Source organism: Pygocentrus nattereri, chromosome 21, assembly GCF_015220715.1.
Source record: "Pygocentrus nattereri isolate fPygNat1 chromosome 21, fPygNat1.pri, whole genome shotgun sequence".
NCBI lineage: Eukaryota > Metazoa > Chordata > Actinopteri > Characiformes > Serrasalmidae > Pygocentrus > Pygocentrus nattereri.
The window spans coordinates 8,559,725-8,576,560 of record NC_051231.1 but is presented as its reverse complement, the minus strand read 5'-3'; the positions used below and the strand labels follow the sequence as shown (position 1 = coordinate 8,576,560).

The window sequence follows — 16,836 nt, the reverse complement described above, 5'->3', positions numbered from 1 at the left end:
AATATACCATATAATGTAATGTATATATTCCAAACTAAGAATGTGTTCAAACCTTGAAATGTCGTGTGTTTCATGTCTTGATCTTAGATCTTGAAGGATTAAATTTAGCCAGATTCCATTTGTACTTTTCACTAAAATGCGCTCCCAGTTTGAACAGATGAGCCTCATATCAGCCTTGTAGCATCCATCTGTTTGTGTTTCCTATTCAGACCTAGGTGAACGTGTTTCATATATATATATACACACATACAGTACTGTGTGAAGGTTTTAGGCATCTAGGCAAATTTTTAAACAATTTACCTCAGCAGTGAGTTTATCACAACATACATTAGAATAAAGTCGTATTCATAATTCAAATCAACATAAAAACAATAAAAAGTAACAAGAATTTCCTTTAAAGCTGCCACAGAGACTCGTTAATATCATCAATTACATCATGAGCTCAATTTACTGAAGCACTGACTGGTCAAACCAGGAGCTGCTTTTTAACTACATATAATACTGGGCTTCCTTGAGGAGAGGCTTGGAAATGGTTAAACAAACATACTAACATCCAGAAAATCACTATTTATTATTTTATCATCACAATGCATCCTGGGGCTTACATCCTGGGGTTTACACCTGGCTTTTCATCCGAGCGTGATCCGATCACTGGAAACGCATATTAATGTAAGGTGTAAGCAGGCCCTGTTGAAGCTGATATGTAAAGTTAGAGATTATTTAGCATACAGCCTATAAGGGTGACTAAATCCCTCTACACAACATGTACATCAGGTGTGCGCAGTGCTGGTCCTGGAGATCTACTGCTCATCAGATGTATGTTCAACCAGTCTGATCCAGGTAAGGAAGACCTTCACCAGCCTCTGAAGAATAAAGTAAGGTGTTTTCGATTTGAACTCTCCAGAGTGGAAGATTCAGTATGGGAGGCAAATCCAGCCAAAAAAGAAATTAAAACACACACACACACACACACACACACGCACACACACACACACACACACACATTTTCTAAGCCGCTTCTCCCTCAGGGTTGCGGGAAATTAAAACAATAATATGTAAATGCAAACCTCTTTTTCCAGACATCTGCACAAATGTCCTGCCAAAAGTGAAAATGAAATTAAAAACCTACATTTGCAATTTCCTTTTTCACATGAGCACAGAGTCATTTGTGACAAAAATGAAAATAAATTTAAAGCAGCTATTCGTCATTTCATATTAGTCGTTATTCTGGTGTTTCATGGCCAAATCTAAAATGAAAATAATAGAGAAATGAAAATCGCGCATCCGCGCCGAAAACTGAACCACAAACTGTCACTTTAATGTTGATTTATCCGTTTTGCATTTTCATTTTCATTTTGTCAGATATGCAGCCGATTGCTATGAAAAAGAAATAAGAAAGTAAACTTTGCATTGTGATTTTGGTTTTGACACATGTTCTGTATTTCATGAAGCCAAATCCAAATGAATGAGAGTATATTTTCTTTTCTCTATTCGCTTTTTCATTTTAGATTTGGCCATGAAACACCAGAATAATGAGTAAAATGAAATGACAAACAGCTGTTTTCAATTTATTTTTATTTTTGTCACAAATGACTGTGCTCATCACAAAATTGCAAATGTAGGTATTTCATTTCATTTCCAATTTTGGCAGGACATGTGCGCAGATGTTTGGAAAAAAGAAATGGCACAAAGAGGTTTGCATTTACATTTTATTATTTTAATTTTAATTTCTTTTTTGGCTGGATTTGCCTCCCATTGTCCAGGACCATGATTGCCCTGCTGGAAAACAAACAAACAAACAAACAAAAAAAAACAGCACAGACCAGCATGCATTTCTGATCAGCATACCATCATTGGAGACACAACATATCACTGCTGACAAAGCCAGTTTTGGCCTTAATTTGAAATCGCCCGGTGGTTTTTACATTGTGTGAATGGATCAAAAGCTATGGTCCAAAATAACCTGGAAAACAGTCTGGTTCCATTGAGTAACATTAAAAGTAAACTAGTTTTTCCCTTATCCTTTCTTTACCACAGTGGTGGACAGTAACTAAGTAAATGTAATTCGTTACTGTACTTAAGTAGTTTTTTCGTGTATCTGTACTTTACTGTAGTTTTTCCATTTTGGGCGACTTTTTCCTTTCACTCCACTACATTTCAGAGTCTAATATCTGACTTTTTACTCCACTACATTTTGTGAAATCTGTCGTTCCTTTTGGTTTCTGTGTGTATAAAAACGTAACATGTCAAAACGAAAGAAGTGCAAAGCAAGAGCACCAATCAGGGCACAGCGATCACTTTGTTCTGAGCTTGTTTTGACCTGTTGGTCATACCGACCCAGTGCAGCACACGGTTCAACAACAGTGCAGCAGCGTAAAACTTTGGGAGCTCATACGTCCCTAAACGATGAACTAACCTAACTTTGTGTAAATAGAGCACAATATAGAAATATGTCCACATATGCAGTCGTGACTGACGTGTTTCTGTTTTTATGAATTCATACAAACACTTTCATTTTATTGTAAATTAGTTTGGTTAGTCATGTTTATGAACAGACGCCTACAGATCAACACAGTAAAGGAAAACTTCTTTGTGATCCCAAGTTTTTATTCAGCTTGTAACTAATTTACAAAGTAATCTTAAACTGAAACTTTGCCTGGGTGTAAAAAGTGATTTCAGAGCCACTCAGTTCTCCCTGATGGAAACTGTTTACCTTCAGTGTTTTGTGCTTATGATCATTTTAATAGAGATCAGCGTCACTAATTAATGACGTTCTATTAAAAGACTGGTTTACCAAGAGAGACGCTGGAGGACTTTCACCTGAAATGAGTTCATGAAGCGAGTCTTGTTATAAAAATGATAACAGGACATCAGATCCATAGTTACTCTTTTAGTACTTTTACTTTATACTTAAGTACATTTGAAGGTAAATACTTTAGTACTTTTACTCAAGTGGAGGTCTAGAGTAAGGACTTCTACTTTTACTGGAGGAATATTTTACCTTGTGTATCTCTGCTTTATCTCAAATACATGATTTGTGTACTTCGTCCACCTCTGCTTTACCACTATAAATGTAACCTGTATATTCAAAATTTACCAATTTGAAGATACAAGGTTTTATTCCGGCGATAATGATATGCTGATTTGCTGGTGACCAACAACGCTAGTGTTTCTAGCAGGGTCCACATTACAGTTTCCAAACTATTTGAGTGGAAACACAGATAAACCATGTATTTTCCATGTATGAAGACCAGGTACAAGTGCATGGACACTTTAGTAGATGTTATCATAATGGTTTGTGGTTCTATTTTCTTCTAAGCTTTCATCCAAATGAAACATGTTAGCATACAGGCTATCAGAGTCCATTACAGTGTCTGACAGGCTGGGTTAAAATAATATAACTGGCCCTTTAAGAAACCGCGTCGCCATGGCTGCAGAGGCTGGAACAGGCGTGCAGCTGTAAACGGAGGACGCTCCGACTTTATCCGTGTTAATGTTCATAAGATTAAAATGTATTGAATATCACGACGGTTCTAAAACTTCTTTCGAGCCCTATAAGCCGGTTCTTGTTAGGTTGCAGCGCTTAACTAAAGAGTCCCACACAGAAGGTAAGCTAACCGTCAACGTTGGTGAGCTAAATTGCTAACTTGGCTAGGAAGCCAAACTGTAGCGTTAATAGTCCCTTAGTGAGTCCCCCCCCCCCCCCCCCCCCCCCCCCCCCCCCCCCCCCCCCCCCGCCTTTAATGTCAAAGAAGGTTAGTTAGCTAAGTTACTGTCCATACGAAGCCAATGTTATCTTCTTACTCGTCAGGGTTGCTGGCTAGCCTACAATTTTTCGTTCCACCTTAAATGCTGCAGCAATTCCATTCCTCCGCTTGCACAGCTTCAGCTTCGGAATAGAACTGCTGTACCATTTAAGGTGGAACGGAGTAGCGGAATAACAACACAGCTTCAGTCTAGTGTTGAAATTAGCTTAAAGGAACCAGTTAGAATCAAACATATTTACAAAAAGTCAACTTGAGAAGCAGCAATTAAACCAGCAGTGAAAGTCTCCGGTAGAAAAACTCCCCATGGTCCCTATTAAAACTGCACTTTAAGGGGAACTCCATCAATTTTTTGAAATTTTTACAGGATTAAATGGTGTCCACAAAGTCATTCAGAGTGATTTGGTGAGAAATGCTACTTTCTGGGGAATATTATGGAGTGAGGGTTTACCTCGGTGGTGGTGGTGATAGGAACCAGACATCCACCTCAAAAAGCGCCCTCACAGAAAGTTATTACACGAAATGGTTATGAATACAGTTTGTTAGGCCCCCTGTTCAGGGGTCCTTTTTGCTCTAAAATAAAGTGCTGAGGTGAGAGATGTACAAGAATGGAGAGAGTGAAAGGGAACTGAGGAAGGAAAAATAACTTACTTTTCTTACAAATATAAGTAAAAGTATTAGCATTTGAAAAATCAGTATTCAGAAACGAACGGCTCCATCCACGCTTTACTCAATTACATGGTGCTGACTCAGTTGTTTTTCATCATTTACTGTATGAGAGTATGCAAGCTCATTAGTTCTATAGCTAACAACTGCTGTTAGATGATAGAGTATTTGTGATGATAACTACCACACAGTGCTTGTGAATGCCGTAAACCAGTTTCCTGACGCAGTCCTCAGGGACCCATCAGTCCATTACACTGAGCTGGGATAGTACTGGAGCTCCCTATGGTCTGGTTCAGGAAACATTGCCTTAAACTCCTTAGAACATTGCTATCCTTGAGAGTTACAAGGGGGTCTTTGAAAACGTAGCATTTTTGTGCTGTTCTGTCATTTCAGGTCCACACTATGACTGGCAATCCAGTGGACTGCACTGTGAAGTCCACAGTGGCCCTGCAGATAGGGGATGTAGTGTCAGACTCGTTCCGTCCTGGTGTCTACATAACTGATGTTGTGTTTGGAGAGCCAGTCAACGTAAGTGCTTTATCTTTAGAAAGGTGAGTTTTATAGCTCAGTGTTTGGTCGTTGATGTAACTGGTAACCTTTAGGCCTTTAGAACTGAATGGAGATTAAGATTAAGAGACCCTTATTAGTCCCACAACGGGGAAATTTCACCTCCGCATTTAACCTATCCGTGCAGTGAAACACCACATACACTCTAGTGAGCGCACACACACATTCATTAGGTTGGCACATTTTAAAAGCCACCCCTTCATGGAGCTTTTTCTTCTAAAAGTTAGATGTTCTGTGGTCAATGTTTTTTTTTTTTAATCATAACTTGATATAGTTGATGAAACTTGATGAAATAGACAAGTTATTTTTGGTCATAAAGATTAGCATGTCCAGTTTTTTTCCTGGCATAAGGCATAAGCTCTGAAGATAATGTGCTAGACTACCAGTTAGTTGTGGTTGTGTTTTCATGTTCACTGCACATGAGTGTTTGGTGGTCTCTGATTGGTCCTACTCATCTAGAGGCAGTTCACAAGCTGTGTGTTAATAGGGTAAATTTACCCAGTTAAAATTTAAAGCGGTGTTGTTGATGTTGGACTGTTGCAAAATGATGTATCCTGTATTTAAGCATAGTTAGATGTTACAGTTAGATTTTAAAAGCCACCCCCTTCATGCAGCTTTTTAACACACTTATGAATATGTAATACTGTCTATTTCTGACTAAGCGTTTAACATGAAGGCATCTCTTCCTCTGCTAAAGTGCTTCCCTGTCACCTTTTGTGACTCATGTGTATTTTGGTGGCAGAAAACTTTCATAACAGATATCGAAGTTTGTGCTAGTCAGTGAAGAGATCTAATCATTTACAAATCTCTCTGTAAGGTATCAGCTTCAACCACAATTTAATCTGGGTTAGTTTAGTTCAGCTAAGACCTTAGTCAGACCATGACAGTCCTATCATGCTGGTTACGTGATCATAGCTTAGATTAGCAGTCATAGCCAAATATTGAACTGTTAGTGTGCATGTTAAGGTAGTTACTGAGCCTAAAATGAGCTTTGTCCACTGCAGTAGCTTGTTTGATTGTCTGTATGAATCTCCTCTTTTTTTGTCACTGGTCATCTAGATTCAGGAGATTTCCTTCAAGAATTCGTACACAGCCTTTTTGACGGTGCGCGTGCTGAGGAAGGAGGCGGGGAGCGAGGATGGCTCGACTAAGTGGGTCACCTGTGTGAGAAATCACTGTCTGATGGCCAACCCACACACTGAAGAAGGATCACAGGACTACTTCTCCATCTACAGACAGCAGGTCAGGCTGACCCACTTCAGAGAGAGAGTGAAAGAGTGAGGTGTACCTCAGTGGCAATAAAAGGCTGAAAGCGAGAGATGTCCACATTTGTGAGGGAGGTAAAGGGAAGGCACTTAATGAAAAACTTGTCAGTGTAATGTAAAAAAAAAAAAAAAAGTTTCCAAGAATCACCTTTAGGACATTACCTTTGCTGAGAATTTTACATTTGTGAACCCTCATCAAAGGAAAAGGCGAAGGAACCTTAGAACTTTTAAAATCGTGTCAGTTCTACAGTGTTCAAAGATCTTTTTTTTTTTCCCAGCTACTCAGTTCATTTACATCTCTAGGGACCCTATTTGCTCAGACTTTGATCTCAGAATTTTTTTTTTGGTAATTATCCCCTTAATTTGGTGAGATCAGCCTCCCCTGATGCTGTTTTGTTCAGTTTCAAAGGCTGCCTAATGCTATGCTAATGTATCAATGTCCCCAGATTATCTCTGTGTTAAGTGGTCGAATAAGGAGAGATGATTTGCTGCATGCAGCTGTTTGACTCATCAAATGTACACTGATACTGAAACCCAGCTGGGCTGGAGCCTCCTTATCCCCGTGATTTGCGCTGAGCCATCTTTGATCTTTAACATCAAACGCTTATTCATATGGCTTATACATCACAATTGCTGTAAATTGTCCTTTACGATGCATGTCGAGCCATGTGAAAATTGCCCCATAGTGACACTGCAGTGAGACATTTGTTATCGTCTTTGGGATAGTGTGATGGTTCTTGGTCAGACTAAACTGATATCATTTTCAAAGTTGTCAGGCTTGGTCAGCATCTGTTAGAGGCGGCCAGTAGGATGATATGTTAGGGTTGTTTAGCGCCTGTAAAAACAAAAACACACCTCAGAGTAACTACATAGTAACAAGTACACTGCTAGAAATGAATTTCCAGTGCAGGTACATTTTATTGTTCATCAAGGTACAAATTATGTAAATATTCCCTCAAAGGTACAACAGTGGTTTGTGGACCGTAAATAAGTTTTTCCAGTTGAAAAGTATTTATTTGTACCTTTTTATAACCTAATATTTTAAAACAGAGCAATAAAATAAAAGCCTGGAGACGAGACTGGGCGTGTGGAGTCAGTACAACTTAGAAAATATAATTTCAATGAATTATGGTGCAATTATGTTCCCTTGAGGGTATCACCCCAGTGACGGTTTAGTACCTTTATTTTTAAAGGTGTAGCTGATATTATGCCATCGTCTCATTTTATTAAATTTACTTATTTATTTTTTCCAATTGTTAGTTCCTTCTTAAAATGTAATTTATTTTTGCAAACATTTTTAAAAATAAATGACCGTAAGAAAGAATTCCGCAAATAGGCGCAGATAACGCAACATACAAGCAGTGCAGACTATGCTGTGTTAGTCTCTTTAGCTGAGTGGAGGAGTCGGGGGTGATTCAGGCTGTCAGTCTCGGGGCCTCGTGCGCAAAACAAGCCGTCACCCATCTGGTACTGAGAGTGTGAACATGTGTGATATTTTTCATTCTCCATCAGAGTCTTACAGTCAGAAATCCGATAAAGCTGAAGTTGCCTCTTATTCAAAATACCTGTTCCACCTTAAATGGTGCAGCGGTTTCGTTCAGGAGCCTGTAAAGGTGCCAGAAAGTAACTGTTGCACCATTTAAAGTGGAAAAGAAAATTGGAACGACAAACTGTGAAATAACAAGCCAACTTCAGAATTGGAGAAATTCATTCAGTTTAGATGGATAATAGATTTAAATAAATAGATCAAATAGATTTTTCTCTGTTGTGGATGTCCAAAGAAAAACAAGCATCTCCAAAATGGTAACTCCAAACTTTTAATGTTAGATAATGTAAATAGATTTTATTCCAAGTGATCTTTTGATGAGATGAGAGCATTTTCATTGGTTCAGTCATCATTCATTTTTACACAGTGTAAAGGGTTAAAATGGTGCAGAAAGATAAAAATCGAATTTTGGACAGTGAGGATATATTGTTCACTCTTTACTATTTTGCGCAGTAAAAGTATTTAAAAAATGGTTCTTATGAAAAATAAAGGGACGCCAGGTCTACAAATTTTTTTGGCCATACTGTTCATTACTAGATATCGCCATATCACCCCCACTGCTATGTGTGTGGAGACTAGATATCCACTGATATGGGACTTGTGCTCATGCTGATGTACAGTATTTTTAGGTACATGTCTGCTGGTGCAGATACATAAATTATGAATTATAATTTAGAAATTGCCAGTAAATACACCTGGATTAGCTATACAGAGAAATAGAATCTTTATCTCTATGGGGTTAGAAATGCAGTAAAATGAACAGAATACAGATATTTTAACACAGTAGCCCAGCATTACCAAAATGTGCTCTTACAGAGTAAATATCAGTCAAATCTGAACAGCTGTCTGATGCTGATATCTTTTTTTTCTTAGAATAGAGTGTTTAATTCAGAATTGAACTTGTGTCTGAAATTGGTGTCCAGTACAGTTTTGGGGTTATTTTGGCTGTACATGTGAAACCATTTTTGTAGCCTCCACAGAATTATTACATTCTTTATCTAGCAGTGAAAAGAAAGCGGGCATAAAGGGTTGAAACCACACAGGTATTTGCTGAGGGCTTTTATGGAAGAACCATCTGTCATGAATAAGCTCAACTAATTAAATGAAAAGTCTAGCTATTGACCAGTAATCTTAACCATAACGTAATCATGCTTGTAGAGCTTCAAATATAGACAAAAAATCAGGGACAGTTGTCAGCTTGATTTTGCTCTTTACTCGAGAAATACCACATTCAGTACAAATGCATTTAACCGTTTTTACTTTTATTTCTTTTGCAGCTTGGTCTCACTTGAAGGTTACTTGACCTTGATTTTATTTTTCCACTATGGATTAAAAGCAGGGGTGTTCAACTCTGGTCCTGGGGGGCCGCTGTCCAACACCATTTGCTAACTTTTCCTTCTCAAACACTACAACTAAACCAGATTTGCATCAGCTCCGTTTAAACAGTGAAATCCAAACTAGGCTGGACACCAGTCCTCCAGGACCAGACTTGAAGACCCTCGTGAGCCAAAACGCTGCAGATTTCAGGACATTGTTTCTCTAAACACACCTGATTCATCTCATCAGCTAATTAGCAAATCCTTCATGAACTGAATTCAGAACAGTAGATGAGGGTAAACGCTGAGCTCTGCAGCCCTTCAGCCAGGAAGATCACCACAGTCTGATATGTCTGGTTTAAAATCTTAAATCCATCACAGTATTTCTGCTTCACTTTACTAACAGCTCCGCTTTTGTTGTGTTTTCTGGATGTGATTGACAGATGCTGACACAGCCGGATAACGTTACTACAGTGCGGCTCATACAGAGGCAGCCCTCGTCCGTCTGGCTTAATTTCAACATTGAAGAGATCAAAATCTACCCACTTGTGCATGAAGTGAGTATAAAGCATGGTCACTCCTTTATGACTGTTTCTTAAAGTGATAGTTTGACTAAAAATCAACTTAATACAATATTTCCCTCACCCCAAATGCAGCCGGTCATCCAAGGCATGTCTGATTTTAAGTATTTTTGTTTTTAGCTTTGCACTGGAGCTACAAGGCAAGTAATCAGCGTGCAAACTGCATGTCTAAATCGTCACATGCTTGCCTCACAGTACGCTGCATAGCTAAAAACTAGTAGTAGTAGCCCTTGAAATAGATATCATAGATAATCAGATACCATAGATAATGGTATATCATACAGTTTTGGAGACCACAGTCTATTTGAGAATGCAGAATAGTGCAAGTTAGATTAGCCTTGTAGCTCCAAAACAAATAAAAAAAGCAAACTTCAGACACTAAATATAATCGACTGATTAACAAATGGGGTAAGTTAGAAAAACATCTCTAGTGTCTTCATGGCAGAGAGCTTTAAATTACAGCAGATACATCATAAAGGCCTGTATATTTCACTTGCTGGTTAGCCAGTTGGCTATTTTAGCTACAACACTTGGCAAGTTTTCTTGCTATTCTTTCTCCAGGACTCTGAGAGAGACGTTCCTTCCTGGTTATCCACCATCACACCTGTTGAGGAGCCTCTTGATTTGAATGTAAGTGTTCTAATGTTCCACGATGTATCATTTCAAAATGTTTAATGAAAATTAAGTACTTTTATGGTACAAACTGAATTACCCGAGTTTTGCAGAGTATCTAAAAATTACCGGTCAGTATCCAGTTTGCATAGTTAAGCAGCCAAAATATTGAATGTTGATTGTCTAATTTTGCAGTACATCATAGTCTGTAAATAGTAAGCTTGAAAGACAATGTGAATTTAGACAAATAATTATCATCTGCACAAATATTGCCACAAAGGATAACCTAATGGTCCAAATTCAGTTAGGAAATACCGAGTGTTACAGAGCCTTACCCTATAGCTTGTATTTTTTTTGATAGTAGTGTAATTATCATGTAATTAGTAACTGACATAGCATGCATAATTTTACTAAATAACTTATAATACACAACAATTACAATAATAAATATACTCTGCATAGATGGCATGCAACACAGTTAACATCCAGTGGTGCACTGTGTCCATTTATGTGAAAATTAGGGAGTAGCTCTCATCTTAAGTTTCTCTGTTTCATTTGCATCTTCCCCAGCATTGGACAGCAGACAAACTGATCTGTTGTCTATATATATATGTGTGTGTGTGTGTGTGTGTGTGTGTGTGTGGTTCAAAAGTTGATGCTCTGTTTGCTTTGTCTATAATTAAGTGCAGTATTTTATATTAAACACATTTTAAGCCAGCAATAAATTTGAATTGCAAGATGAAAATGGTTGAAAAAAGGCAAAGCAGTTAAAAAAGCAAACATGTAACGCAGGTGGCTTTCGGAAGAGAGTGAGAAAAATTTTCTTTGCATACTATTAGCACTTAAATTATTGCGGTAATCAATAATATAAATTAATAGCCCAAAGCTCCAGCACTGCACACTCCTTTTTCTGGTTTAAGTCACTCCTGCCATCGATTTGTAATTTAAAAAGAGTTATCAATAAACATACTGACCACGACTGCTGCATCTTCTTTTCCATTAAGCTTCTTGCATTTAAATTACAAAATAAGGCCTACCTTTAACTGTATTTAGTACATAGAGGACAACCATTCTTCTGTCACAGTCCACTGAAATGAAATCCTATTAAAATGTAGCCTGTTTCAATCTTCTCTACAGTGTGATTGATACTGTTAAGCTTCAATGCCATCTACTCCCATCCTTCATACTGACGTTCAATAGAATGATGGAAAATATTAAAATGACTGAAAAAAATTACTTCCTGTCCTTGTTGCATTGATGTAGGAGTTACTGACACTGTCCTTGTTAAAAAGTTAAGTGATACTTTATTAAGCCCACAAACGGGGAAATTCCACCTCCGCATTTAACCCATCCGTGAAGCGAAACACCACATACACACTAGTGAGTACACACACACACTAGGGGGCAGTGAGCACACTTGCCCGGAGCGGTGGGCAGCCCTATCCATGGCGCCCGGGGAGCAATTGGGGGTTAGATGTCTTGCTCAAGGACACCTCAGTCATGGACTGTCGGTACTGGGGATTGAATCGGCAACCTTCCGGTCACAGGGCCAGTTCCCTAACCTCCAGCCCACGACTGCCCCAAAGTGTCCCCCATTTGTGTCTCAGTTTGCGCTCTATATGCTATATTCTTACTCTATACACTGTATTCCACTATGCCGTGTCTGGATTATATACTAGAGTATAGTCTCAAATGGAACAAAGGGGCTTAACAGTATATATCATAAGTTGATCGTTACCAACATATTGGCCTTTGCAATATTGATATTACAGAACAGCTCTTTAACTTGACCAATCAAATAATCTGGAGTGTCTAAAATTGTGTTTCTGTGGGTCTCAAGGTCTTCATATAAACTATATGTAACTATATATATTTAGTTTAAATTAATGCAGAACAGTTTTATCCATGTTATGTTATTGTTGACCAGTACAGTCTTGATGTATTGCAGAATGTATCATGATCATAATACGCAGGAAATATAATCACAGTACTAATATTTTGTCTATGTTGTGCAGCCCTGTTGAGTGGTTTAGCCCAAAAAGCTAAGATAAATTAATGCGTAGGAGCTCATGTCGTTAAGTTTGAATAGCCTTCATACAAGCATATGTTAACTTTAAAAAAAAAAAAAAAAAACCTTTTTGGCTGTATATTTCTTAGTGTGTCGGCTGCTTTTAACACTTCAAATTGTAGCTTCCTCTGATGGCACTGCCCCTTCCTCAGTGTACAGCAGCCTGTAGTCATGCATAATGGAAAGGTGGAAATTAAGATGCAATTTTTGTTCTTCTAGGGTCTTCCTGACCCAGACGAAGTGTCATCCAGCATTCAGCAGATGTGGGCACTCACTGAGATCATGCAGTCCAGCCAAACCTCAGCCTCAATCGGCCGCTTTGACGTAAGTAACTGTTTCAACACTGTGAAAATGTGTCTTAACACTGATCACGATCACGTCAAACAGTTCTCTTTTGCACTAGCATCTCTTATGAAACATCTGTGATTTCATCCCAGGCCTTGAATGTTAATGTGGGCTTTTGAAATGTGAAAAGATAAAAAAAATAATCATTAAGTTTGGGATGGTAGTAAGAATGCAGAAGACATTGCAATGTACAAGCTGTTAAGACAGCGGAGATATTTACCATGAACAAAGTGCGTGACAGCACTGCCACATTTGCCCCTATAAGCCATTATTAAGATGGGCCTAAAAATAGTGGCTTATGTTGTAATTTTTACATGCATTTCTTTTTATAAAGTTAGTTTGTCTGTTTCAGTCTAGTCCTTATTTTGACTTTATTGGTCAGTCTAGAAAACATTATTTCAGCTAGATTAACTGTGTACTTTCTGTAGACTATCAACCCAAAATACCATAATATTATTATAATGAAATTTGTAGTAGATATTTGTAGATTAAAAAAAAAAATGTAAGCTCATATTTATCTGAAAATGTCTTATTTTTTGCTGTTAGTGGTATTACATTCTAAGAAATATGGATTTAAAAAGTTTTTCATTCAGCAGACAGTGGTGCGGTGGTCAGAATCTAACTTTAGGGCTTTATGAGGGCAGGTCTGATGAAGTTAGCACAGGAAAAGAGAGAGCAGCATGTGGAGCTTGATCGAGAAACTGAGAAAAAGGGCTTCTGATTATGAAGTACAGTCATGTATAAACTGTGTTTAAATTTCAACTCAATCTGTTTGAATACGGTAGACGTGGCTTATTTGAGTTGATATGCTTTTGGGTACCTTTTGTTGAGGTCTTAAAAGGTATTTAAAAGCATTTACATTCATTTTATTTTTTTTTCTAGCAACCCTGTACAACATTTACACAATGACTATAAAATCTGCTTTTCTTCTCTGATTATTTCCAGGTGGACGGCTCTTACGACATCAACCTGCTTTCGTACACATAACAGGAAGTGACGGTCATTGCAGAAGTAGCCATGTAGACAGAAGCTGCAGGAAAGCATGTGACATTATTTACCATTGTATGGTATGCAACTATATAAGAGAAGTGATTCATGAGATGTACCAATGCAGAAAGCAGGCTTGTTTCTGTATTTGCTTATTTATTTGTTGTTTTATTGGCGAAGTCATCAGGGCTTCAACTGTAAAACTTTGATACACTGCTGATTTTGCAAGTTTTCTGACCTACAAAGAATGGAGAGATCTGTAATTTTTATCGTAGGTACATTTCAACTGTGAAGGACAGAATTTAAAAAATTAAAAAACAGAAAATCACATTGTATAATTTTTAAATAATTAATTTGCATTTTATTGCATTGAATAAGTATTTGATCACCTACCAATCAGCAATAATTCTGGCTGTCACAGACCTGTTAGTTTTTCTTTAAGAAGCCCTCCTACTCTGCACTCATTACCTGTATTAATTGCACCTGTTTGAACTCGTTACCTGTATAAAAGACACCTGTCCACACACTCACTCAATCACACTCCAACCTCTCCACCATGGCCAAGAATAAAGAGCTGTCTAAGGACACCAGGGGCAAAATTGTAGACCTGCACAAGGCTGGGATGGGCTACAGGACAATAGGCAAGCAGCTTGGTGAGAAGCCAACAACTGTTGGCGCAATTATTAGAAATGGGAAGAAACACAAGATGACTGTGAGTCTTCCTCCGTCTGGGGCTCTGTGCAAGTTCTCGCCTCGTGGGGTAAGGATGATTCTGACAAAGGTCAGGAATCAGCCCAGAACTACACGGGAGGACCTGGTCAATGACCTGAATAGAGCTGGGACCACAGTCTCAAAGATTACCATTAGTAACACACTACACTGTCATGGATTGAAATCCTGCAGGGCACGCAAGGTCCCCCTGCTCACGCCAGCACATGTCCAGGCCCGTTTGAAGTTCACCAGTGACCATCTGGATGATCCAGAGGAGGCATGGGAGAAGGTCAGGTGGTCAGATGAGACCAAAACTTTTTTGTATCAACTCCACTCGTGTTTGGAGGAAGAAGAAGGATGAGTACAACCCCAAGAACACCATCCCAACTGTGAAGCATGGGGGTGGAAACATCATACTTTTGGGGTGCTTTTCTGCAAAGGGGGCAGGACGACTGCACCGTATTGAAGGGAGGATGGATGGAGCCATATTGTGTGATTTTGGCCAACAACCTCCTTCCCTCAGTAAGAGCATTGAAGATGGGTCATGGCTGGGTCTTCCAGTATGACAATGACCCGAAACACACAGCCAGAGCAACTAAGGAGTGGCTCCGTAAGAAGCATTTCAAGGTCCTGGAGTGGCCTAGCCAGTCTCCAGACCTGAACCCAACTGAAAGTCTTTGGAGGGAGCTGAAACTCAGTGTTGCCCAGCAACAGCCCCGAAACCTGAAGGATCTGGAGATCTGTATGGAGGAGTGGGCCAAAATTCCAAATCAAACTTGGTCAAGAACTACAGGAAATGTCTGACCTCTGTAATTGCAAACAGTGGTTTCTGTACCAAAAAAATGCTATTTAATTATTTAAAAATCATTCACTGTGATTTTCTGTTTTTTTTTTTCTGTTTCTCACAGTTAAAGTTTACCTATGATAAAAATTATAGACCTCTCCATTTGTAGGTGGGAAAACTGCAAAATCGGCAGTGTATCAAATACTTCTTTTCCCCACTGTGTGTGTGTGTGTGTGTGTGTGTGTGTGTGTGTATATGTGTGTATATATATATATATATATATATATATATATATATATATATATATATATATATATATACACACAGGCATGAGGAAAAGAAATAAACTCTCAAAAAATTTTGAGCACTTCTGATACACACAGCAAACTCAGGAGTCCTCAGTGAATTCTGCTTGAAGGATCTTAAGAGATTCGCTGTTGATTTGTAAACCGGAGACGATGCTGGAGACCTAGCAGGCAGCGAAGGCTGATAGGATGACAGTCATTCTTGAAGATGCATGCAATTAATATAGATATCCAAGTACTACACGGAGTCATATGCAAAGGGTTTTGCACCGGATAAAATTACATTTCTATTTTATCTAAAAATAAGTACATATACTCTACAGAGGATTCAGATTTGTAATGCATAGTTACAGGTTATTTGCTGAAAATAAAATACTGGAAAAATGTAGCCTGTGCAAAAGTTATGACACATTTGATATTTTATCTATAATTGTATATAACATAAATGACATGATCAAGTCTTGATTTATTTCTGCTTTATTCAAATAATCATTTTGTTCTGTGAAGCTTTTTGCCAAAGTAGTCAGAGCAATTAATTAATATCAGAGAAAAATGCATAAGTTTGGTATTATTATTGTTTGCAGCTCATTCATAGCATTGTAAAATAATGTTCTTTATTCTAGATACTGGTGAAGCTGGAAGCTGTGCATTCCATCTCTGAAACCCCGTCCACCAGCACACCCCACCTACAACCCCCACTCAAGTGAATAAATGATAAATGAATGATTTCAAAAAGGCTGTCTTTCAAAATAGATTGCAGCAGTGTCCTCCAACAAGACCCCAGTGGTTGGGAATTGTAACTGTGTGGCATGGAAATTTGTTAAGACTCCAAATGGAAGCTTTAATTTAATACTGAGAGAAATGGGTTAAATATAAAGAACAACCAATTATTTAGTGTAAGCAAATGTGGAATAACAGTTGATGATGTATAACAGTTATGGTCATTAACTGTGAACAGCAGAAGACTATGTAGCCATGGGTTTCTGTTTTCATCCCTTTCTTTATTTCATTCTTTTCATTCTCTTGTAGCAATCATAGAAATAAAATGATAAAAGGATTATAGTTGAATTCGCCAGAAAGAATGGGAAATTATGGGTTATAGGGCCCAGTAGTTCATTGCTGTGTTCTACACAACGTATTTCAATTAACTCAGTCATTTTCATTAAATTATCAGGCGCGCCTGCTTGTATTGGGTTATCTTTTCCCCCCCTGTTCAATTTGAAAAGCTTTGTGTCAACATTTACTTCTAGACGTTCATTAATCTGTTAATCTGGACTTCATTTAATTATATTCTAAGGTGCTCTATGTGGCCTGTTTAA

General features: G+C 38.2%; 1 protein-coding gene across 1 annotated transcript; it reads left to right on the top strand.

Moving 5' to 3' along the window:
• Positions 1-3,435: 3,435 nt before the first annotated feature.
• On the top strand, positions 3,436-16,696 carry nicn1 (nicolin 1). The gene is made up of 8 exons (XM_017704844.2): positions 3,436-3,608; positions 4,824-4,958; positions 6,057-6,239; positions 9,568-9,681; positions 10,267-10,335; positions 12,605-12,709; positions 13,676-13,797; positions 16,141-16,696. Exons 2-7 carry the CDS (start codon positions 4,833-4,835, stop codon positions 13,715-13,717), a joined length of 639 nt encoding a protein of 212 aa, XP_017560333.1. The 5' UTR covers positions 3,436-3,608; positions 4,824-4,832; the 3' UTR covers positions 13,718-13,797; positions 16,141-16,696.
• The last annotated feature ends 140 nt before the right edge of the window (positions 16,697-16,836 follow it).